Raw genomic sequence first — 26442 nt, forward strand, 5'->3', positions numbered from 1 at the left:
TGTTGGTATATTACTAGTTTTCATTCAACTTTCCGTTCATTACAATATATAATTACTCAGATATATATTTATTTTGATAATTATTTATTAACTAAAGTTTATAGCTTACATAAAAGCTATAATACATGCTATTGGGATATTGCAATAAATTTTGGTACCAGTTTAACAAGGCAAGAGGCTAAAACATGATTTTCTGGTGATAAAATCTGCATGCACACATTATAAAATGTAAATATTAGAAAAATATGAAACTGTAGTTTTCAGTTACCCAATTCTCCTTGTTATTATAAATATTTTCTAAAAATTCACTTATAGTTTTACTTGCGAGATGTTTATTTTGAAACTATATAGAATAGCTATTCTTTGCCTTTTGACCTTATTAGATATGCAGTGAACCAGAATGTGTCTTACAAAATAATGTCTCAGTTCTTTTCTTCATGCTTTAGGTATGTATTCTTTTTGGATCCATGCAATCTGGACTTGATAAACCGGAAGATCAAGTCTATAGCACTGTGTGTAGCAGCATGTCCAAGACAAGAACTGAAAACCTTGAGTGATGTCCAGAAGTTTGCAGATATCAATGGTGAGATTTTAGGCTGTCCAAATCCACACACCACACTCTGGTCACCTGTTCTCTCTGTGAAATATTATATGCTTGCATTTTAGTGTAAACTTTTCCTAGCCAAACATGTCAGGAAAAAAAAAAAAAAAAAACCTTAAGGAGGAAAAAGAATTAAATTAATTTTGGATTTTCTAATTTGGAAATACTAGAGTCAACTTGGGGAGCTTGTTAAAGCTCTAGATTTGTTGGGCATTTGGTCCATGCCGGTGATCTCAATCACTTAGGAGGCTGGAGGCCAGCCTGGGCAGCATAGCAAACAACAAAAGCAGATGTTTTTATACCTTTCCTGAGAAACAAAAGAAAAGAATGTAGGTTTTTTTGGCCCTTCCCAGGAAGATTATAACCAAGTTGGTGTTTAGGCTCTGGAAATTTGTATTTTTAATAAATGCCTCAATTGATTTTAATATAGCCAATTGAATATTTGTTTGAAAACATGGTGATTCTTTGTAGCCCAGGCTGGTCTTAAACTTAGTCAGGATCTTCCTAGCTGAGCCTCCTGGTGCTGAGTACTGGGATTAGATACATGTGCTACCATACCTAGTTGTGCTATTGAATATTTACTAGTCTACTCTATGTAAAATTTAGGTTTTTACCCATCTTCCCAAATATTGATTAAAAATATTTGAGGTAGTGTGTGTGTCTTTAATCTGTGGCTAACTGCTTAAAATATATATGTATTACAGGAAACAGTAAAAGTTCAGAAAAAGAAGGAAGTAGGTTAAAAATTGCATCATCAGTTCTTCCTCAGTATATTGTGTGCATATAATTTTATGTTCCACGTTCTACATGGCTGTTTTCCTAAGAATTTTTTAAAATTTATTTATTTGAGAAAGAGGAAGATAGAATAGGTGTACCAGGGCCTACAGCTGCTGCAAACTAACTTGACACATGCATTACCTTGTACGTCTGGCTTACATAGGTCCTGGGGAATTGAACCTTGATCCTTTGGCTTTGCAGGCAAGTGCCTTAACTGCTGAGTCATCTTTCCAGCCCCATAAAAACATTTTTAATATTTTTAAAATATTTTTTAACTTCTTTTTTTGCAAGCTGAGAGATACAGAGAAAGAGAGACAGAGTATGTGTGCATGCGTGTGCATGTGTGCGTGTGTGGGTGGGCATGCCAAGGTCTCTGGCCACCATGAATGAACTCCAGACATATGTGCCACTTTGGGCATCTGACTTACATGGGTACTGGGGAATCAAACTCAGGTCATTAGGCTTTGTAGGCAAGCAACTAACCACTGAGTAATCCCTCCAGCCTAAGGTTTTTTTTTTTCTTTCTTTTTAACACTCATTGAGGAAGGCCACATTCTGATGGTCCCTGAAACCCATGTTTGTAAACTGCCTGAGGTTTCATGTTTATATTTTGTGCATATGACTCCTTGGGCCTACCTCTTTCCTGCCCAAATTCAAGGCTAGTTCTGCTTCATTTGAACTAGTTGATTCAGGTATCCCTTTGGTATAACATCTAGCTAAGGTAGAGAAAAGACTGAGGCATTGCTATCTTCATAGTAGTCTGGATCTAGAGTCTTTCACATGGAGCACTGGTCTTCGGAGGGTAGGAGAAGGCAGTGTCGCTGATCTGCCACTCCATGCACTCCACATAGACAGTGGAGAGATATGACTGATAGGGATCTGGATTCTAGTTTTTAGTCCTTCACTGGATGGCTCAGTAATGAGGGATAAAAGACTTTGTGAACCCAGATTGCCTTCTTTAAATAAATGTGAATTAAAAATAATACCACCTTCATAGATTGTGAAAATTAAATGAGAGAATGCATGAAGAATGCCAGACATGTGGCCACTGAATGAGGAGGTTCCAGGCACCGCTGTCCAAATCCTGTTGTCTATTACCACAGGGTACCCCCATTTGGGCCTTGCTAAGTCTTGTACCATAATCATCAACCTTGTCATTATTATACTTCTTAGGGAGGAGCAAGTTGTTCCTTCAGGCTTTTTCCAATGCCTTAGACATGAGTAGACATGATAGGTGGTTTAGTTCAGTGGTTCAGGGAACAGGCTCTAGGGTGAGTTGTTTGGTTTCAACTGTTGCTTCTACTTAATAGCTATGAGATTCTAGGCAAGTTACCTGACCTCTCCATGCCTCATGTAAATATATAACATACCTTGTTAGGATTTGTGTAAGTCAATACATGAAAAATGCTTAATATAGTGTTTGGGAAAAATAGTTAAATCGCTACACATTAACATTGGCTGCTGCTGTTGTTATTCACCAATGGAATGTGACATAGTCTTCCCATTTCCAATTTCTCTTCTTCTGGTTCCTTTAGGTACAACTGCTGCATAACAACCCTAACAGCTCTCAAAATTTTCAATCAGTACTAAATCTTTGCTCAGAAATTATCAGTGATTATAAAACACAAGTCTCCATGTCTTAGATTGGCATTCAAAGCTATGATGTAGCTTTGGATTATCTTCTAACAGGTCCTCTCAGATGTCTTAGATGTGAGCACTAGTACCTTGAATCTGAGCTGTCATCTGAATGCTTGGTGAAGGTTAAATTCTTGTTTGGTATGTAATATGTTCTCATGATCCTTTGAGGAGAAATAGCCCATGCTTGCTTTCTGGCATGCTATGTTTCTAGACCAGTATTCCTCTAAATGTGTGTGATACTGGGTGTAGTCTATTCAGGTGTAGCTTAAAAAGACCCTTATGGTGTGTTTCATAGCTTTGTGTTTTCCACAGTGCCTTGCACAAGGTAGGTGCTCAAGTATGAATTAATAAATATTTTAGAAAATACTTTTTAAACTGGTGACTAGCTACAACATGTGTGGGCTTTAGATTCAGCTGTGTGTGCATCAGTAAGTCAAAAACAATAAGCTGGGCATGTTGGTGCACACCTATAATGCCAGTACTTGAGGGAATAGGCAAGAAGATGGTGAGTTTGAAGACAGCTTGGGGCACAAAGTGAAGACCTGCCACAAAAGACCCAATATAATGGTAATACATAATATAATAACAATAAAAATGTCTTCAAGAAGTAGAGGAAGGCAAAGTAATGTGTTAAAAGGAAAGCATAAAAACTGTGCTAAAATTTTAATAGGCAGCTTTCAGCATAGGAATCTAAATACCTTTTTGGATAACAAACTTTCACTGGGGTTCCTGAGTTTCTTAGTAGAACTTAGACGGTTCTTCAGGGTGGTGAACTAAACTGAATCTGATAAAACTTATTCCAGTTACCAGTATCAGTGAAAGAACTCTTTCTCCAGTTCTTGCCTTAGCACTCCTCTCAGTTTCTGTCTTTGTAACTTACCCTTTCTAGCTTTTAAAATTCAAATAGATTTAAAAGTACCAGATAATTTTTTGGTGTCTCTGTTAGGATGTAGAGGTTATTTGATGTCAAATATATAGACCTCAGTTATTACTTGTAGAGAGGAAAGTGATGACTCAGGTTTAAGTGAGAAATTTTCAGATTTAGAGAGTAATTAAGAGTCCATGAAGACTCCTAAACAAAAGAACTATAGCTAATGAAACAATTAGAAGAAAACAGAGGAACACTTCATATCATTAGATTGGACAATTTCTTTTTTAAAAAATTCATTTATTTGAGAGTGAGCTAGAAAGAGGCAGAGAGAGCGAGAGAGAATAGGTACACTAGGGCCTTTAGCCACTGCAGATGAACTCCAGATGCATGCGCCTGTGTATCTGGCCTACATGGGTCCTGGGAAGTCGAACCTCTGTCCTTTGGCTTTGCAAGCAACACCTTAACCACTAAACCATCTCTCTAGCCTGTGGACAGTTTCTTGAATGACAATAACACCAGAAGCATAGAAAATGCAACAAAAAGTAGAATTGCATTATGTCAAAACTAAAAAACTTCCATGGCAAAATAAATAAAATATGCATTTAAACCTTTATGTAGCAAATGATAAAATCAAGAGAACAAAAATCAACTCATAGGATGGGAGAAAATATTTGTGAATATTAAATCATGGAAGGAGTTAAATCAAACCACAGGAATATCTAATTTAAAAAAAAATTACAAGTGTTTGTGGGGCTATAGGGAAATTTGAACCTTTGTGTACCATTGATGGGAATGTAAAATAGTGTGGCTGCTATGGAAACACCATGAAAGTTCCTTTACAACCCAGCAATATCCCTTCTAGAAATCTGCTTAAAAGAATTGAAAACATGATCTGAAATAATATCTGCACACTTACGTTTACTGCAGCTTTATTCACAGTCGCCAAGAAGTAGGAAAAGCCTAAATGCCCAAGGACAGACAAATTTTTTTAAAAAAATGCCAGTTAAGCATGATAGCTCATGCCTGTGCCCTTGGGATGCTGAGGCAGGAGAATTACCACAAGTTCAAGGGTAGTTGGCTAGTCTAGACCAGGAGTGAAACCTTGTCTCATTAAAGAGAGAAAGAAAAAAAATGAGAATATGTTATATACACAAATGATATTATTTATCTTTAAAGAATGAAACCTAGTCACGTGCTAAAACATAGGTAAAACTTAGGATATTGTGCTAAGTGAAATAAGTCACATGAAAGGACAAACACTGTAAGAGTCCACATATATGAAGTTCCCAGAGCAGTCATCGAGAGACAAAGTACTTTGGTAGATGGCAGGGGCTATAAGGAGTGTGAAATAAGGAAGTACCATTTAATGGGTCAAGTTTCAGTTTTTCAAGAAGAGATGATGGTATGTTGTAAGCAGTACTTAGTGGCATGGTACTGTACATTTACAAATGATTAACACAGTAACGTGCATATCGTGTGTATTTTATCACAATTTAAAAGAAATTAATTAAAAGACAAGGCTGTTGAGTGAGTTGTTTTCTACATGCTAAATCTAAATAAAAGACAAGGCTCTTGAGTGAGTTGCTTTCTACATGCTAAATCTAAATAAAAGACAAGGCTCTTGAGTGAGTTGCTTTTTACATGCTAAATCTAAATAAAAGACAAAGCTCTTGAGTGAGTTGCTTTCTACATGCTAAATCTAAAGTGCATGGTCAAATATAATGTTTTGTTCCAGAATGAAAAGATAGCATGAATCCTTTTCAAAGAATTTTAAGTTTCCATGACAACATTGGAAAGTACTTTCTAGCCCTTATAGCCATCCATTCACATAAAATTTTATTATCTTTAGAAGTTATTTAAAAATTTTATAAAGGGAAGAGCTTTGGCTCTGAAGTAGTATTTGTAAGAGATACATTTATTAAGCAAATAAAATAATACCTCAAATCTTTCTTTTAGACAAGAAAGAGGAATTGCTTTCTTAGATACTTGTTGAAAGCCTTTGCCTGGCTAAAAGGGAGATTTTCTAGAAATACCTGGGAATTAGACTGGTAATGTGGAGATGTTGCCTTACTAAAAGAGCTTTGAAAGTAGGCAGGAGAATTTAAATGAATGTAAAAGTTTACATACATTCTAATAATGTGAATTGAATGATTGGCTATACTACATACATACATACTTACATATATATGTACTATATTTCACAGTTAATATATGCATGGCTATCATAAATACATGTTACTAGAAAAGAAGACATTTTTAAATATCTTTTACAGTTTGAAGTTGCTAAGTGTCATAAGGACTCAGTATCAAGCTTCTTTCTGTTCTTCATTCATCTTCCTATAGTCATGTGTGAATTTCCTGGGGGCAGGATCAAGCTATGTGTATCTCCAAATATCCAGGCCATAATATAGGAGCTCAGTAGTACATTTCAACTTCAGTAATACTTTGTGAAAGAATAATGGACTGGATTTTCCTCTCCATCTCTATTATATCAACTTAATAATCTGTTATTCTCTTGATACTCCTGGGAATGCTGCACACATTGTAGCTGCCACCAGCAGGTAAATTGTTTAGCTTCCATATATCCACAAGTGCTCTGAAATCAGTTCTTTTTACTCATCTCCAAATAATTTATCTTACTTATTTATCTCTCTTATGCATCACCTCCGAGTGATTATTCATACCTTTTCTTTGCTTATGCTCTCTTGTTCCATCTCTTTTCTAACCTTTATGCCCTACAGAGAAAACTGAAGCCATCTGGTTAGAGCTGCCATCTGAGTTCTTATTTTCAGCAGGGCATGAGTTGCATCTTATTGCCAGTTGCCTTCTCTCCAGTTTCTGATGAACATGTTTCTTTCCTTATTATCATTACTTTTGAAAGCTTAAATAATGCATATATTGTAGGGGGCCCTCCTTCTGAAGCTAACTTTGGTTTTCAGTGAGATTTTCATCTGAATCCAAGCCGACCATGGCAGGTGTTAAAGAAAGGGGATGGCAGTGCCTGCTCAGGCAATTTCAGCTTACTACCTCTGGCTTGTAGTCCATCCCTTACCTGACTGTTTCTTTGTTCAGCATAAGCACCTGCATCTTAGTGGATAACTGAAGCCAAGTTTTGTCACAACATACTTTCATTGGATTCTACTATGAGACCGGTGCTTTGCATATAGTTTTGTTCTTTCCATTTGCTGACTAAATTCCACCCCCAGCAGTTTAAGTGAAGTCTTCTCATATGAGAGAATAAAAAAATCTCATGTAAATACTTACAACCTGTAAATTGCACACAGACATCATGTTCTCAATTGATGCTATTTCAGTGGGAATTTTTTTATTGTTTCCTTTATTTTTCCAAACTATTTTACAATAAATATTTTGTCTTCTCAAACACAATGGTAAACTATGCCAGAAATCTCATTTTGCTTTTGTTTGCATCTTTTTATTAGCACGTGGAAAAACACAATTTCTTCAATGCATTGTATTTCATATAATTCTGAGAGTAGCAGGTCCTGACATTTGGAGCATGTACCTAATCTTAAGTACAGGTGTGTAGTGTGGTATTTTCTCAGTGATCACTCTTTTGCCATTTAAAACTGACAAATTATGTGACCCACTGAGATAAAATTTACTACTTATAAATACTAATAAGCCTTTTGATTATCTCTAGTCACTGGATTTAGAGTCATTACCAGCAGCTCGTTGGTATGATCCCCTTCCAGTCAGTAACAATAGAACATAAGCCACAGTTGGTATGGATACTTTTTTGAAACAGTGAATTAAAAGGTTAGATCTGATTAATAAATTAACAAAATGACCTACTCTAGCAACTGATTTAATTGCTTCCAAGTCAGAGACTAGCAAGGAGATTGTCTAGAAAGGGTAAAAAAATGCTTACATTTGATCATATAATTAAATTACTCAACAATTAACCAGTACCATACACCCTGCAGTCCCTGTGTTAAAACTAGCAACATAGTAGAGTCTCTTTGTTCTCCATAGCATTTCAAAGTCTTGCATATAAATATAAAAATTAATCCACTTAGCACATGGTTTACTGTGTACATCGTATATTTACTAGTGGTTGACAGGTGACAAATTTGTACAGATGGATGCTTCTTGGGAATTATAAATACACCCATAATTTTTAAAAAATGGTTGTCTTTTATTTTTACTTATTTATTCACTTGAGAGAGAGAAAGAGGCAAAGAGAGAGAGAAAGGAAGAGAATGGGCACTCCAAGGCCTCAAGCCACTGCAAATGAACTCCAGACACATGTGCCCCCTTGTGCATCTGGCTTATGTGGGTCCTGGGGAATCAAACCAGGGTCCTTTGGCTTTGCGGGCACATACCTTAACTGCCAAGCCATCTCTCTAGCCCACATCCATAATTTTTATGAGTTATGCAGAATTAAATTTGGAACGATAGCTACCATTTTACTAGGATATAAATATGTTGCACTTTCCTAATTATAAAAAGGAGATTAAATTTGTTGAACTCCATAAAGAAATATTTTTCACATATGTATAATGAAAATAGACCTGCATTGAAAGGATTTTTTTCTGTTTACTACAAATTTCTAAATGATATTTGTTTTTTTATTTTTGAGACAGGGTCTCACTCTAGTCCAGGCTAACCTGGAACTCACTCTATAGTTCAGGACGGCTTCAAACTCACATCAGTTCTCCAACAGTTCAGCCTCCTAAGTGCTGGGATTAAAGGCATGTGCCACCATACCTAAATCATATTTTGAGGTGTCTATTTTTTCTTATTTTTATTGCTTTTTACATGTGTAGTATGTGTACCATATGTTTGATATGTGCACATCTGTGTGCAGATGCACATGCCCTGTGTGCATGTATGTGGAGGCCAGAGGAAATCACTAGATGTCCTTCCATCTTCATGCTTACTTGAGGCAGATTCTTATACTGCTTCTGGAGTTTGCCATTTTCACAAACCCCAGCAATTTTCCATTTCTATGCTACCACAGGACTGGGGTTACAGATGTGCTTTGACATACACAGTTATTATGTGAGTGCTGGGGAATGACTCAAGCCCTCATTCTTGTATGCAAGCACTCTTACAAGCTGAGCCATCTCCCCAGTGTCAATTATTTCTTATTTTTAGTGAATAAATATTACTGTGATGATAAATTAGTTTTAAAGCATTAAAAATTCAGTTCTTAACATAAACTTTGTGTTTTGTATCTTAATTTCAAGTAACTTGGTGTTTTAAACCACTGGGTCCCAACTAAGAGTGCTTTTAGCTAGCAATGTTTGGAGACTTTTGGATTGTTACTGGGCAAGGGCTTAGGGGATGACTGCTACAATCTAATGGGTAACAGCCAGTGATGCTGTCAGACAGTGCATAGAGTAGCCCTTCATAACCCCAATTATCTGTCACAAAATGTCACAATACCAAGACTGAGAAACTTTAGTTCTGTAGTAAATATTGAAAAGCATGTGTGTGATATGGAATACTGAAAAAGATAAATAATAGCTGCTTCATTATTTTCCCAATTTGGATGTCTGTTTCTTTCAACTGAAGGTTTCTAGATATAACTATCTACTAGGAGGTTATAGATATTAATATTTAAAAACCATAAGGTCTCAATTTTCCGAAAGCTTATATTCTAAAAATGGAGATAAGTTAAATTTAAAAATATTATACTATGATTTGTAATAGAGCTAAATTGTGTAAACCTGTGTTGAGTGGGTCAGAAAAAGCTTGACAGAAGGTGAAGTTTGAGTAGTTGGAAGTTATTTGCAAACTCTAGCATACAACTCAGATGCTAGTCTGAAAAAGACAGTTGAACAGAAAAAAAACAGCATGTGGAAAAAGACCCAAAGCTAGTTAAGTAGCATGAATTGATTATTAGTTCATTATGTTGAGATGAGGCTGGAATTACGGGTAGAATCTTGCTTTAGAAGGGCTTCATCCAAGATGTATGAACTTTAAGAATAAAAATGAGGGCTCTGTGTTTTACAAAGACTTCTGAGGTTATTTGTGACGTGGAGATAAGAATCCCTGTGGGAAAGGGTTTAAACCAACCCAGGATAACATGAAGGTCTGTGATAACATAGGAAGGTCTGACTGAAAGGACTTTTTATTTTCTCCATTTCCATCTGTGTGGGGAACAATTGTGTAAAGACAATAATAATGTAAGATGACTTGCGTGTTCTGTCTTGGGGTTTTCATGCATGTTAAAGCCATTCATCAGGACAGAAAATGCACAGGAGTGGACATTAGAAATCATTTTTCTTCCTAGATGTTTTTTGGGGCATCTGTATAATATATATTCCATGTATATGCATATGTGCATATACTTGAATGGATGTGTGTTGAATATTTAACTATTGTTATTAGGAATGACAGGAAAAAAAGCCTAGTGGCTCAAGAGTAGAGAATTTCACCTCAATATACCAGTGATTTTCTTGGAAGTCCTTGGAAGATTTTTTTTTCCACTTTTAACTTTTGCAGTATAGCCATGGGGAAAAAAAGTCTCTTGGCTGATATAACTGATATTGAGCTAAGGAATAAATAATTGATATTATAAGACATTTGAAAAATTATAGGAGTTAAACATTCTGGGGTGATAGCAAACATGTACCATGATGAATGTTTGTATGCCCAGGTTAGGTTTCTAAGATTATTTTGATCATCTTTGAATAACACTGGCAGAGCTTCATGGATTGCCTTGGGTATGCTGTAGATTATATTTGCTTTTAGCTTTTTCTTTTCATTACTCAAATATGATCCCCCCCCCACCCTTGATCTTAATCTGAAGGGAAAGCTGTATGTCTTAGTCTTCAGGCTCAAACTATAAACAGTGGTGGTAATAAATTTTAAATGCCACTGAAATGCTTTCATTATGTTTCATTAAAAACACGAAATGTTATTATCAAATGTTTCATTAATAGTACGAAAAGTGCAACAACTGTAAAATATTTGCTATTCTAGGATTGTTTTCTTGGACTTTATTGAGCCTCCTCTGTCCACCATCTCTGATCAGGATGCAGTATTAAGTTTCTTATGATTGTTCTACTTAAATCTCTGCAGTACTGGATCTACTTAGTACTGGCCCATGTCCCAGAAAAACAACAGAGATAAGGCTATTATCTTCTTGGAGCATTTTTCTGAGAAAGTTCTTAGAAAATTGAATTCTCTTGCACCTGCCAACTTCCTTTTTAGATTCAGCAAGGGAGGGGCAGAGGTTGTGCACTGACTTCAGAGGGAGCAGTTTTCTAAGCAGCAGTGACATCAGGCTTTACTTATGCCTGTTTATGCTGTGTGCATTGATTGCTCGTGTGCTCCAAGGGAATATGTTAAGAGTTCAGATCTTCAAGAAGTACACAGTCATGGTGGGCATTTTACAGTTGTCGGCAGAGTTGCTTTTTTAAGAATTAATTAAAAGGCTGGAGAGATGGCTTAATGGTTAAGGCACTTGCCTGCTAAGCATAAGGACCCAGGTTTGATTCCCCAGTACCCACATGAGCGAGACGCACATGGTGGTTAATGCACCTGAAGTTCATTTGCATTGGCTAGAGGTCCTGGCAGACCCACTTATTTTTTCTCTATCTCCCTTAAAATAAAATAAACAAAATATTTTTTAAAAGCCAAGCGTGGTGGTGCACGCCTTTAATCCCAGCACTTGGGAGGCAGAGGTAGGAGGATTGCTGTGAGTTTGAGGCCACCCTGAGACTCCAGTAATTCTAAATAGGACTTCCAGCTGCTTTAGGATTAATCTAAAATGTTTGATCACTGGCCCTCCAAAGTTACTATAAATAGAATTTTGTGGCATTCTCTTCAAACATAACAAACAGTGCTGTTTATATGCATGATTGTATTCCCCCCCCCCCCCCTTGTACTCAGGATCATTCTAGTACTGCAGACATGCTAGGCAAGTGTACTGTCATTCAGCCTTGGTCTCAGTGTATATACTTAACTTTTTAAATACTTCATTAAGATGAAAAATAATAGTCCCAAATCACATTTAAAATGTAATCCTCTGTTAAGTATCAAAAATGGAAAAAAAATGCTTGGAGAACAGTGTCATATAACTTTCAAGTATCTCTGAAAATATCTTTGCATTATCAAATTACCTGAATTAACTTGACATGGAGTGATGTAGTGCTTATGTTTAGGTAGGCATGCTATTATGGGTCACATATCTAAACATTTAGCAGGTAGCTTGCTTGTTTGGGGCAGCATTGCTATAGTAACTTGTGGTCTGTGGCTTTTCAAAACCTTTTTTGTTTTTGTTTTTGTTTTTTGAGGTAGGGTGTCACTCTAGCTCAGGCTGACCTGGAATTCAGTATGTAGTCTCAGGGTGACCTCGAACTCATGGTGATCCTCCTACCTCTGCCTCCCAAGTGCTGGGATTAAAGGGGTGTGCCACCACGCCCGGCTAAAGCCTTTTTTTTTTTTTTTAATCAATCAGATAAAATACAAAATGAATAAACTGCCAGTTTTCTCCCAAACAAACCAAGGTAGATTTTTTTTATATTTCCCTCCATATCCTTCTCATACAATGATCAAAGGCCTTTTCTGTAGTCAGCCCAGTGTTGAAGTTTGTCAATTTAGCCCCATACTATACTTTTTAACTTTTACCACGGTAGTGTTATGTAAAGCCTGATATCACTGTATCTTAAAAGCAAAGCTGTTGTGTTTACATTTAATAATAAAATACTTTTTCTAAATTAGAAATGTGATAGGAATTTCAGTTAATCAAACATGAGCAGTTCATGAATATTGTACACTGTACTGTGTATAAAGTGAAACTTCTAAGATTTGAGGTACTATATCTTAACTCAGCAGATCAGTAAGATACTATTCCTAGATTTAATAGACTATATACAATCAGCATTATTGAGCTAAGTATTAGTTATATAATCAGAAAAATAGATGGTGCTTTGTATAACCCACCTAAGATTTCAGCTATTTTAAGCTCCCTGAAAATTGAGAATCACTTGTTTCTCTAATTTGTTCAATATATTTGCAGTAGGTAGTTTCTTGCTTTTTAAATAAGGAAAAAGTAATATACTATATGGATGAAACATTATATGCAATATTTTGAATATTTAGTAGTAGAGAATATGGAGAGAAGATGTTCCATAGAGAACAGGCTTTGTGTCAGAGATACAGTGTCTAATCCAGGCTGCTACTGACTACTTCAGTGTTACTGAGAAGGTTATTTAACTGACCTCTTTGCTTGTATTTCTCCTCTGAGGTAAGCTCACTAATGCTTGCCTTGTACAGTAAATGTTGAATACACTCATGTCATTTCGCATAGAACCTGACATACTCAGTAACAGTAGTTTTCTTTTGCTTGATTTTGCATATAAAATGCAATAACATCATTTCAGAGAAGAATTAGTTTTAAATGATTATGGATTCATATATAAATCAAATTCAGATTCTTAAGAATTCCATGTCTGAAAGCTATATATAATAATAACAACATCTCAAACAGCCAGTAAGAGAATTTGTTCCAACTCTGCTCTGCCAAATAACTTTCTTTGCAACTTTTCTTTCATCAGGTTCAGCACTTTGCACCTACAACCTGAAGCCTTCTGAATACACAACATCTTCAAAGTCTTCTGTGCTTTGCCCCAAACTACCAGTTCCAGCAAGGTAAATTTTGCTTTGCCTTTTGTTTTCATAGGTAAACTTTACACTATGTTATTCTGAGAAAATTGTCATTTGATGACACATATTACCAGGTCCAGTACTTTTACAGTAGCTTTTTAAAAATTGGAATAAATGAGACAGCATGTACCTTTTTAATAAAATGCATGCACACAGAACACGCAGCTTTTCTTGTTCTCAGATACCTCGAATTTGTTTTAGGGGCTTATTTTGGGAGTTTTTATTTTCATGTCATAATTTGTAAGTACACAAAAAATGCAGAATCATTGTCATAACTACAACAAATTAGAAAGCTAGTTCTCATGGTCCCATAGATCCTTTGAAGTTGAGCCTAGTAATGCTTACTGGGATTTGCTTTTAATTTACTCCATAAATTTTAAAAGTTTGCCAGTGATTATTCTCTAGTGATTGTTGGAGGTTATTTCCTTTAGCTATATTCTTAGTATTAGGCAATTTTCTATGTCTTATCCAAAGTCTTAATCAACAAATATGTATTATTAATTACTGACTTCACATAAGATACAAAGATAAAACAAATATTCTTTGGCAGGAACTCCCAGTACTTACAAGTAAAGCAAACATTAATATTATTAGTATGCTTCTTAAAATATTAAAATTCTATCCTTAAAATTATGTATATGTATGCATTTGTATGTATTTATGTAGGTGTGTGCACATACATGCATACTTTGGGGTATGTCTTAAGAACCTTGTGTATTGTTAACTATATGACATGGAGAAAACTTCTGAGAAAACTGACTGTAAGCCACTTTTATTATATTGATATGTTATAGTGAGCTATTAGGTAAACTTTTGAGATATGAGAACATGAAACAGATCATGTCTACTTCAGTAATACTTCTGACTATAACATGCTTTATTGATTTGAGTTTGAAATTTTCTGTGGATGGAAGTAGAAAAAGGATGTATCAGTTAAATTGATTTTTAAAGCTTATAAACATAAAAGTAAAAGGACTATTTTCAAAGATTTTCAGTAAGACAGACCTAAAAGTGATAGCCTTAGGACAATTACATTCATGAAAATACTAGGAAAAAGGTAAAGCAAAGGGAGTCCTGTGAATGTAATCTTTGCAGATAGTTCATTAATATATAAAAACCAGTAGCCAGCTTGATGGTGCAGATCTGTAATCTCAGCTGCTCAGGAGGTTGAGGCAGGAAGATCACAAGCTTCGGGCCTGTCTGAGGTTCATAGTGAGTCAAGGCCAACCTGGGCAACTTAGTGAAACACTGCCTCAAACTAACATTTAAAAAGTGCTAGGGGATATAGCTTAGTGGTAAAGCATTTTCCTAGCATGCATGAGGCCATGGGTTTGATCCCCAGTATCACAAACAATAAAGAAAAGGGTTGTGTATTGAGTATATAGTCAGCAATTCAAGACTAAAACATATTATGAAAGATTAGCCAGAGAGTCTTGGTTATGTGAATGAAGTTTCTTGCATCTATATAATTAAGGATGAAGGCTTAGCTCATACCACAGATCCTCTCCCCTCCCACCCTGACTCCACCATATTCAATACTGCCTGTCCCTGGCTATCTTGGGTGCCTCAGCTTTGGCTATGCACACAGACAAAAGACAGAGCATAATATTGAGGACAGTGTTGTAGATGGACAGACCTGGCTCAACACAGTCATCAGCCTCAACAATCTAAGGTGAAATGCAAAACCTCTCCATCAGAAAGCTGACTCTACAGTGGGTTCGACTTTTAAAAGTACCTCCCTATCTAAGAATACTGTCCTTTTTGTCTGAACCAACCCTATTGGAAAGCAAATGAGAAGAAACAATTTATAGAAAGAAGGCCAACGAGAAGCTGGTATCATCCAAAATATATAACATTGGGCAAGCAAAGTGAAAGGTATGAGAACAAGAATAAATCAGCTTAAAAAAATACATGGGTTCACTACCCCATCCACATATCATGTTAGATACTGTCTCCAAAAAGAAAGACCTAGTCTCTGCCCTAAAGCTAATAGTTTACCGTAACTATTTTTTTTTAATATTTCTACTTATTTATTAGACAGAGAGAGAAAGAGAAGGGTACTCCAGGGCCTCCAGTCACTGCAAACAAACTGCAGATGCATGTTGCCACCTTATGCATTTGGATTCTGGGGAGTCAAACCTAGGTCCTTAGACTTTATAGCAAGCATCTTAACCACTAAGCCGTCTCTACAGTCCTGCTGTAACTATTTTTATGTTAACTTTTTTTCAGTGCCGTGAAAAATGTGGTTACAGACCACTTTGACATCTCCTTTTTGTATCCTCCCAGGGACAACCTAGTAGGACATGTGAGCACAAACTTTGAGTTCAGATTAATCTAAGCATGATCGTGTACCATGTTCTCTTTTCCAGCTTGAACAAGTCTCTTGACCTATGTGCAAGCCAAGTTTCTTTTCATATAAAATGGGAATGTTCATACTTACAGAATTTTTTAAGACCTAAGTAAGGTACTAGATACTAAGTTTCCATTATTCTCCTTGGCATCTAGCTTAGGAAGTACTATTTCTCCCTAGAGCCCTTCCCTTTGCCCTAACTTTCCTGGATACCCAGAGACATGTAGCCAAAGCTAGTGCCTTTTTTAGAGACAGCAATTGTAAACAGACTTGCAGTAAAATACTGATGACGTGTAAAAGCCACATGGTTACTGTTCCTGTGAGCTTTTAAATTTTAAAAGCAAATGCCTAGAAAGGGCAGCAATTGATCCAGATTCACAGCTCTGTTGGAGAAATGCCAGGTATGAATGCAACATGGAGAATAGCAATCCTGTGTGCTTACAGTGCTGTTATGTGTAGCCAGAAATAGCAGGAGGTGATAGAAACAGATAATTCACATTCCCTTTACACATTTATTTAGACACTTCTAGTTGCCAGAAAGGTTGGTAGCTGCTAAGGAATTAATAATGTGATAATAGGGTGAAAATAACCAAGTATAGAATTTTCAAGTATAGAATCCAAGGATGAATTATCATTTACAATTATCTACTGGGAATGAGCCAACATACTAAGTCTTCTGTATGTATTATCTCATTTAGTCCTCATAAAGCCTGTTTAGATATAGATATTGCCCCCAGTTTATAGATGAGGAAAATGGAAGATGAGAGAGGATAATTAGTTACCTTCTCATTGCTGGGACGAAGCATCAGACCAAAAGCTGTTTTCTTTTTTTATTTTTATTTTTTATTTTTTTATTGACGATTTCCATAATTGTAAACAATATCCCATGGTAATTCCCTCTCTTCCCCCACTTTCCTCTTTGAAACTCCACTCTCCATCACCCCTCCCCTCTCAATCAGTCTCTCTTTTATTTTGATGTCATGATCTTTTCCTCCAGTTATGGTCTTGTGTAGGTAGTGTCAGGCAGTGTGAGGTCATGGATATCCAGGCCATTTTGTGTCTGGAGGAGCACCTTTTCAATGGGAGGAAAGTTTTTATTTTGTCTCATAGTCTTAAGGGAAAGCTCCAAGATGACAGGGGACAGCATGGCATGAGCAGAGGCTGCACATCACCTCTGCCCCAGCAGATGGAAAACATCAGCAGGAGGGTGAGCCTAACTCTAGCAAGGGGGAGCTGATTACAGCACCCGTAAGCCTGCTCCTCAGTAGCATACCTCCTCTAGCAAGCGTCCATCTCCAAAATTGCCATCAGCTGGGAACCAAGCATTCAAAACATGTAAGTTTATGGGGACATGTAGTTCAAATGTCCACGTACACCTACTTATTGTAAGTCAAAATTTGAATCTAAGCTCTTACAGAATCTATATGCCAGGGTTTTGTTGTTAGGGTTGTTTGGTTTACTTATCTGTTTGTTTCTAAAGGTGTACAGAAATGAAATAAGAGAAAAATATATAAAGAGAGATATGAAAATGGCTCTACATTCTTGTTTTCTTGGCTTACTTTCTTCCTGCCATTTCTAGACTGTAGGGTCCTTACTAGGATTCTTCCTTGGTGTTCTTTTCTGAAGTACAACTTGAAATACAACTAGAAGCTTTACTTTCCGAAGTAAAGCTTGACATCATGTATAGTTGTTTATTTTTAATCTGCAGTTGTAAAATTATATGAGATGTAGATTCCTTTCTTCCTTTTGAAGGCACATGGACAAGGAATATTTTATATTCTATGCTTTGGGGAGCTCATTTACTGTGAATTTCTGGGCTCAAAGGCAAATAGGCAGTGTGTTTGCCAAGCAAACATAGAGTTTGCCTAAGAATAGTTAATGTTTTAGATTCTTTAAAGACTCATCACAGATTCATTTTGTTCTTGTTAACTAATGTTGCAGTTGTGTGAAACTGAATCAGTTTCTAAAGGAACCACATTGACTTCTTTAGAATTCAAGTCTGTGGGTTTTTTTTTATTTTTATTTATTTATTTGAGAGAGAGAGAGAGAGAGAGGCATAGAGAGACTGAGAGAGGGAGAATGGGTGTGCCAGGGCCTTCAGCCACTGCAAACGAACTTGTACTATCTTGTGCATTTGGCTTACATGGGTCCTGGGGAATCGAACCAAGATCCATTGGCTTTGCAGGCAAGCACCTTAACCACTAAGCCATCTCCAGCCCAAGTATGTGGGTTTTGAAGGCACAAAAACATACACTATAAACAGAATAAATACTCTGTGCTTCCCATCTTATAAACACACAGTGTCATTTAGGTTAGACACTAAAGTAGACATGATCACATAGTAGGTTCTCAGAGGCATATGAAATTAGGTAATTTACCTTGAATTTGTTATGTGAAATGGGATTTAAGTATTAAACATAAAGCAAACATTTTAATGTCAGAATTACTCAATTTATTTTTAAAATAAGAAAAGAATTCATAGCTGGGCATGGTGGCCTGCATTGGAATCCCAGTACTGAGGAAGCTCTGGCAGGAGAATTGCCATGAGTTTGAGGCCGGCCTGGGGCCTTAGAATGAGACCCTGTATTATAAAACACTCAAGCAACTACAATAGCGACAACACAAAAGAATTCAAGGGGCTAGGGGTGCAGTTGAGTAGAGTGCATGGTGCAAGGACTTGAGTTCAGCCAGGCAAGTGAATGGATAAATGACGAGTGAAAATTCAAATATTAAAAAACTGGTAAAATTGTTCTTGCTTAGGGATGTTGAAAAAAAATGATAGGCAAGACAATACTTTGACACAGTGTTAACTTTTATTTTTAAATAATGTAATCATATATTATCTCTTATTTGCCTTTTATTTGTGTTATTTAATGTAACTAATTTGACTGTTAACTAGAGAGCACAGGTAATCAGCTTGTGATAACTTGATACCTTTAAACTTAGAGCTGTCAAGACTTTTGTTTTAATTGACAGAGTAAATTATAGGGTAAAAGATTATTATTTTGCCCAAATTCTTTGAAGGATACTTTCAGAAGTACAGAAGTTTCTATGTGGCCAAATGTGTGGAAAGGGTAAGTGAAGAGCAGATCTCACTTGGCATTTGTTCCCAGACATGCAGGAAGGTGTAGGCCTTCCTTCTTTCCTGTTCTAACCAACTACATAAGTTTGGAAGGGAGTGCTGAACATAATGATTGTGCTGCTGCTGCCGCCGCCACCACCGCTGCTGCCGCTCTTGCTACGTGGTTTGGGGTCACTGGCTTCTGGGTGGGTTCTTGGGTGATGGTGTTGGTGTGTTGGATCTGAGGAAGATCATAATTCTTGGCCCTACCCTTAGCTAAAGGACAGAATGAGAAAGACAGTAACATACAGCTGTTCAGTTTCAGGAGCATTAGGCCTTTTACTGACTGATTGCTAGCAGGAAGAAGGGAATGAATGTGTAAGACCAAGAAGATGAGTGGGCACTGTAAACACGGAGCACCTGGTTTATGTTAAGCACAGCCTCCACCAGAAATAAGAGGCTAATACACAGAGAGGTAACTGTGGAACTATGGTCAGAAGAGTACTTCAAGAGAGATGGTAACTTGGCAGAGAAGCATCTCCAGAACATTAAGAAAGAAAACTGTAAGCTACAAGATTTGTCACCATCAAAGACATCTGCTACAAATCAGCCTCCTCTGGCTTAGAAATATATAATTAATCTTTATTGATCTTTGTAATGTTTTTAAAGAAATTCACACTTAAATGTTCTGTAATTTGAGGCCTTTTCCCATCACTAATGACATAATGCTTATTTAGAAAACAATTACTGAGAATGCTTTCACTTCCTGAAACTTAACTAGAATATCAGATTTTTTGGCATTAATTCTAGGGAGTTCATTTAACAAATACGCAAGGAAGTACACACACATTCAGGTATACAGATAATTTTCAAAACACATTCATGTTATATTAGCACACCATTTTGGGTCCATTTGACTGGAAAATAAGTAAGGTAAGCCCACATATTTAAAAGTATTTTGTGTCATATAGTATAGCAGTATGAAGATGTTTCTTACTAACATATAATGACAGCTGGTACACAATTCACTCATTCTTATTTGAAAGGAAATTTTTTTGAGGAAGGAAAACAGTGTTTTACTTCAGGTCATACAAAGTTGTTTTACTGAGATTAAAAACTTTGGAATTTGATGCCTACCTTTGTAATTGTGCCCACTAACAAGACCAAAATACAAGGTTGACAACATATTTACATCCTGCTCATCAAAAATCTCAATGTTAGACTTATGACAGATAATCCCATAAGCAATTCTGACAATGGGAGTTTATGTTAATGATGGTAAATTTTAACAATTAACACATCAGTGCATATTTATATATTGATTTACATACAAGCTCTCTTAAAATCTTAACATGTCCGTGTTCCTTGGTTAGAAGTTAACTGAATATGGTGGTGCATGCCTTTAATCCCAGTACTCAGGAGCTGAGATAGGAGGAATCCTGTGAGTTTGAGGCCATCCTGAGACTACATAGTGAATTCTAGGTGAGCCTAGGCTAGAGTAAGACACTATCTTGAGAAACAAAGCAAAACAAACAAACCAACAAAGAAGAACAGAAAGAAAGAAGGGAGAGAGGTGAGGTGGGAGGGAGGGAGGGAGGGAGGGAGGGAGGGAGGGAGGGAGGGAAGGAAGGAAGGAAGGAAGGAAGGAAGGAAGGAAGGAAGGAAGGAAGGAAGGAAGGAAGGAAGATAGGTCAATCAATCATTGGCTCAATATGCATTGTCCTACACCGTAATACAAGTCAGATTTATGGCACAGCATAAACTCATACATAGCTGTGTTCCTTCACATGTCAAACCTGAAATACATGTAGCATGTATCACGTAATTGGTTTGGGGCATATATAATTTTGGACTGTTAGTAATTATAAAAATAAAAAAGCAGGGGTATAGCTCAATGCACTTGCCTAGAATGCCTAAGGCCCAGGGTTTGATCCTAAGCACTTAAGAAAAAAAAATGAGAATTTTATGACCCTAATAAGTCATATTTTTCACTTATTAAAATCTCTTTGTGCTCCCATTCTTAGCATAATCTTCACAGACACATCACCATTACATTATATATTTTTCCTTCTTTGTATCATTACATTATAACATTTCCATATATTAGTTCTCATGGCTATTATTGTTCTAAGTTACCACATATTATGCAATATGTTGAGGTCTTGTCATGCCTTTGTTTGTAAGAGTGATATTAAGCTTTTACCCTAAACAATTTATTAATCTGAGGTTTCCTGTGCTGTTTTGTTAGAGGAAGCACATTCTATGTAAATGCATGTGTGTTTTTACTTTTAACTTGCTTATGGCAAAAAATTCATTTTCAGTTCAATGGAGTCCTATTTGTAAGCTTTGCCATCTGCCTCTTGACTGGTAGATGTGCATTGAGGAGACTCAAGTATTTGGTTTTGCTTCTGGTAGAGGTGTGTGTGTGTGTGTGTGTGTGTGAGAGAGAGAGAGAGAGAGAGAGAGAGAGAGAGTGTGTGTGTGTGTGTGTGTGTGTGTGTGTGTGTTTCTTTTCAGAAGGGGAGGGTAACATCTTCTGTTTGGGAGCATGCATTCCAACCTCTTTGGTAAGCTTGAAAGATTTGCATCACTACCCATAGCAGTCACCTCCACAGCATTAAGCACACAGCCTTTAGCTCCATAATGACATGTGGAGGGTGGAGTGTATAGCAGCCATATTCACCTTTCATTTGTGTGTTTGATGTGGCATTTATATTAAGTAGGAGTAATTTTTTTTCTGATTTTTTTTTTCTTGTGTCACCAGTGCACCTATTCCATTCTTCCATCGCTGTGCTCCTGTGAACATTTCCTGCTATGCCAAGTTTGCAGAGGCCCTGATCACCTTTGTCAGTGACAATAGTGTCTTACACAGGCTGATTAGTGGAGTAATGACCAGCAAAGAAATTATATTGGGACTTTGCTTGTTATCACTAGGTAATTGTTTTTCTCATTATTAGCTATTGCATCGTACTACAAAAGACTGTTTTGTCTTTAACCAAAATATGAATACAACTGGGGATACTTGTAAAATGTTTAACTTCCCATAGCCAGAATAATTGTTTCAGATTATATATAGTTATATATACATAAGAGTATGTGTGTATATATATATACATATATATCTGAAACTCATTTCCTCCTTTTTTTCTGTCATTGAAGAAAATATTGTTTCCCCAAACCTTGGTTACTAAGTGAATGGTTACCATTAATATGACAGAAGGAGGCTTCTTTTAATTAACAGTTTTCTTGTTTTTAGTTACAATGCCAAAAATATTTTTACATATAAATGAAGTCATGTATTCTCTTATATATTTCTATGTAAGAACATAGATTTCTAGTAGGTTACTTTTGAAGTATGTAATTTTCTTTTCACTGACACAGTTCATAGTACCACTGTCTTGCTGGAAAAACTAGGAAATCTCCACTTGTTAGCCAGTTAACTTTTTAGCTGATAGTTAATCTTATTTTCAAGACGGAAAGAAAATCCCCTTTGTTATTCTAGAATGATATAAGTGCCTGTTATCAGAGTTTACAGGCCTCCTTAGTTGGGAGAAGTAAACCAGTGTGAACAAAACAACTATTTCATGACATAGTGAATTCATTTCTGTGCCTGTTAACAGCAATAGAGTCCTTCGAGAAGACAAGGCTGGTTAGCACCTTTCCTGTCTAATATTCGAGTATTTTCCTTTTGCACAGCTAGTACTTCACTCAAAGGAAGTCATGCTTTCCATACGAAAATGTAGTTTTATGATATTTGACAGGTCCCCATCTGGTTTTTTGCTCCTGCACATTTATTGCACAAGTTAGTACTTTAATAATGCTCCTAAATACAATTTCTAACCATTTATTTGACTTTACAAGTGGCCCAAAGAAACTTTACTACTACTACTTTACTGACCTTATGTAAAAATCACTTGGTTTCTGAAATGCTTGAATGCTTTAACAAAAGTAACTTCCAGACCTTAAGAATAGTAATAATGCTGTAAATTCATTGGAATTCTACTTTCATTAGAATGATTCTCTTTTGAGGCTTGATAATATAAACACAAGATATCTTTGTTCAATCATTTGGAAAAAAGATTTGTAAAACATATTAGAAATCTTTTTCACACAAGGGTAAACTTCTCTCGTTTTTGAGAATTTTACTCATGGTTAAGTCTGGGATATGTAAGTAAGTTGGCTAATAATTCAAACCAATTTTTACTTGGTTTTGAGGAAGAGCTGTTCAGTCAGTTGAGGTCAGGGGATTTGGGCCCTATTATGATTGAGGATATAGACTGGGTTAGACCCTCCCCTGGAGTTCTAGTGTTAATGATAAAATTCTATCTAGATTGTTGAATGCCCATTAAGGAAGTTGGTCCTGAAATGTATAGATTAGATTATTCAAGGAGATATAGCACTAATTGATCTCGTCTGTGTGTGATACTTTTTTTGGTCACCAGCATGACATCATTCCCTCTACATCTCATATGCTAGCATGTATGTCTGCATGTCTGATGTCTTCCTGGTGGTGAATCCACCAGTCTTGGCTGTTTTTGAGTTACCATGCACATTTGCATCTATTCTTATTTGTACTTTACAGACCTGCAGAGTTAAGTGCCCTTTGTTTTAAGAGATACTATTTAAGTGGTCCAAGAACACAATCAGGCTGAAAGAACAGGTTGTTTCTTTTCTTACCTGAATAGTGGCCATAAACTGGTACATAGCAACAAACTATTTCCCTAGGAAAAAACAACAGTAGAAAGGTTTTCTCTTTATATCTGCTGTGTTTTCAAATAATATTCTCTGTGTCCTCTTTTTATCTTTCCTGCAGTTCTGTCCATGATTTTAATGGTGATCATCAGGTATATATCAAGAGTGCTTGTATGGATCCTGACAATTCTTGTCATACTGGGCTCACTTGGTAAGCCATTCTCTTCTTTGTTTTCATGGTATCTGACTAATTCTATGGTGGCTAATAGAAATAAAGTAAAAACAAAAATCATATGCTTGATTTTCTGCTTAAAAAGTGCTTTCTTTTTTTAGCCTTGATGCATGTTTTAAATTTTTTGTTTATTTTTATTTATTTATTTGAGAGTGACAGAGAGAGAGAGAAAAAAAGAAAGAGGCAGATAGAGAGAGAGAGAAAAAGAGAGAGAGAAGGGGTGTGCCAGGGCCTCCAGCCACTGCAAACGAACTCCAGATGTGTGCGCCCCCTTGTGCATCTAGCTAATGTGGGTCCTGAGGAATTGTGCCTCGAACCGAGGTCCTTAGGCTTCACAGGCAAGCGCTTAACCACTAAGTCATCTCTCCAGCCCACCTTGATATTTTTAAAGTTATATTCTCCCTCCTCACATCACCCTGGTTAGTATTTGAAGTCTATACCATTTTTCTATACATGTATATTTATATATTATTCAGTTAAATTTTTACGTTTCTATGAAATTCTTTTAGTAATGGTATCTGTCACCACTTACATTTATAATCCTGATAAGCTTTCTTGTACGGGTGCCTTCTTTATGTCTTCCTGAAATGTATGACTTCAAATTTTGTTTTCTCTGTCTTTCTGTATAAATTGTGTTTTCTCTGAAAACTTCACCATTGGTTTGAATGACATCTGCTATATATTTACTTCTACACTAGTTACTTACATGCATTCATAAATGCTGTTTAATCTGGACTCTATTGATTATAAAAGACAGATGGTATACTTTGGGTTTTCCCTATTTTTTTAAATGTAGTATTAACTTTGATTCCTTTTTGTTCTTTGCTTCATTCTGCTCATTCCTGCTTTTTAGAACTGTTAAATAAACTAAGGTTTTGTGTTCAGGTTATTATTAAAATCAAAATATTATTTTCAAAGCCAGGTGTTGTGGTGCACACCTTTAATCCCAGCTCTTGGGTGGCAGATGTATGAGGATCACTGTGAGGTTGAGGCTACCCTAAGACTACATAGTGAACTCCAGGTCAGCCTGGGCTAGATCGAGACCCTGTCTTCAAAAACCAAAGAAAAATTTTTTTTTTCACATGGTGGCAGTTATATTCTTGGTGCTGGGACAAAATACCCAACCAGAAACAGCTCACAGGAGGAAAGGGTTTGTTTCACCTAACAGTTTTGTGCGGAAATTCCATCATGGCAGAGAAAGTATAGCAGGCCTGAGCAAGAAGCTTTGGTCACATCAGATATCAGTGGGGTGGAAGCAGCAAACGTGAGCTTTCTTTGCACACCATTGGGCTGGACTAATAAACTTCAAGGTCTACCCAGTGACACCTCCTCCAACAAGTGTCCGCTTCGCAAAGGATTCACCAGCTAGGGATTAAGTATGAAGCTTAATTACAAACACTTCAGACTATGGGGGACATTTTACATTCAAACACACACATATTATATATTTTTTAAAGAATTTGTTTGCCTTAAAAAGTTTCAGGCTTATATTTAGGTTTAGGTTTTCTTGAACTAATTGTAGTAGAAATGACTACTAATACTTTGCCCATAAACCTTCATTCTTGAATTCTTTTTTTTTTTTACTTTTTTTTTAATTTAATTTATTATTTTCTTTTCAGTAAATACAGGCAGTTTGGTACCATTATTTAGGCTCATCTGTGATCTACCCCCTCCCATTAGACCCTCCTTGTTAATGAAAATGGGTCGTGCATTGTGGAGTTAGCCCCCAGTTATTGGTATGATAAATGTCTCTGCAAATCATGACCCAACATGTGACTCTGACATTCTTTCCGCCCCTCTTCCGCAAAATTTCCCTGAGCCATGTTGGGTTCATTTTTGGTCTGCTTCAGTGCTGAGGTTCTTAATTTGGCTCACCTTTATATTAACTGTTATTCAAGTGATGTATTCATGAAGGACTTACGACTTGCATATTTTCTAACTTTTGCTTATGGGGAATCATTCTTGCCTTCACTTGGGAGTTTGGGATTCACTAGGTGTAGGTTCATGCAGGCACACTGTGATTCCTTGTGCCTGTACTTTTACTTTGGAGAAGAACTCAAGAAAAATGACTAAGTTTTCATAATCTTCCATTTGCCTTCAGGAAGAGTTCACCAGGTGATACCCATTCAGTGTCAATTTTAGTTTTCCTCACTGTGGGTCTGTGTCTAACTGCTTGAAGAGTGCCATTCCAGTTTCATTGTGTCTGCAGTTTTCCCTTCTCTCGACTATTCTTTCCATTTCAAATTATAAACTTAATGTCTAACTCTGAGATGGGTTGTATAGTTTTTATAGTAAACCTAAATTTGAATCACAGCTCTGCTGCTTTGCTATATATTCTTTAACTTTCCTAATTTCAGATTAATACTTGTGAAGTTTACAACAGCCACTTAATAGTGTTGTCCTATTTAGGTCATGACTGTAAATGAATTCACACAGATTCTAGCACAAATTTGGATGCTTAAGCTCTTAGTTGTTTTATTTATCTTCAACAACATCAAGAAAGTTTTTGCTTGGTATTCATCAACAAACAAGATGTGGAATTTCCCTTTCACCTAGTCACGGAGGTCAGGTTAATATGCAT

At 36.4% G+C, this 26442-nt stretch overlaps 1 protein-coding gene across 4 annotated transcripts in view; it reads left to right on the forward strand.

Moving 5' to 3' along the window:
* The window catches only part of Slc44a1 (solute carrier family 44 member 1), a 224334-nt gene that overhangs the window by 98295 nt on the left and 99597 nt on the right, over window positions 1–26442 (forward strand). For 3 of the 4 annotated variants that reach the window (XM_045141826.1, XM_045141828.1, XM_045141827.1), the window contains exons 4-7: window positions 447–583; window positions 13418–13511; window positions 21702–21871; window positions 23751–23840. In XM_045141826.1, coding sequence (XP_044997761.1) covers window positions 447–583; window positions 13418–13511; window positions 21702–21871; window positions 23751–23840 — 491 coding nt within the window. The remainder of the gene's footprint in view (window positions 1–446; window positions 584–13417; window positions 13512–21701; window positions 21872–23750; window positions 23841–26442) is intronic. The other variant, XM_045141829.1, reaches the window with a different exon arrangement.

Source organism: Jaculus jaculus, chromosome 1, assembly GCF_020740685.1.
Source record: "Jaculus jaculus isolate mJacJac1 chromosome 1, mJacJac1.mat.Y.cur, whole genome shotgun sequence".
NCBI lineage: Eukaryota > Metazoa > Chordata > Mammalia > Rodentia > Dipodidae > Jaculus > Jaculus jaculus.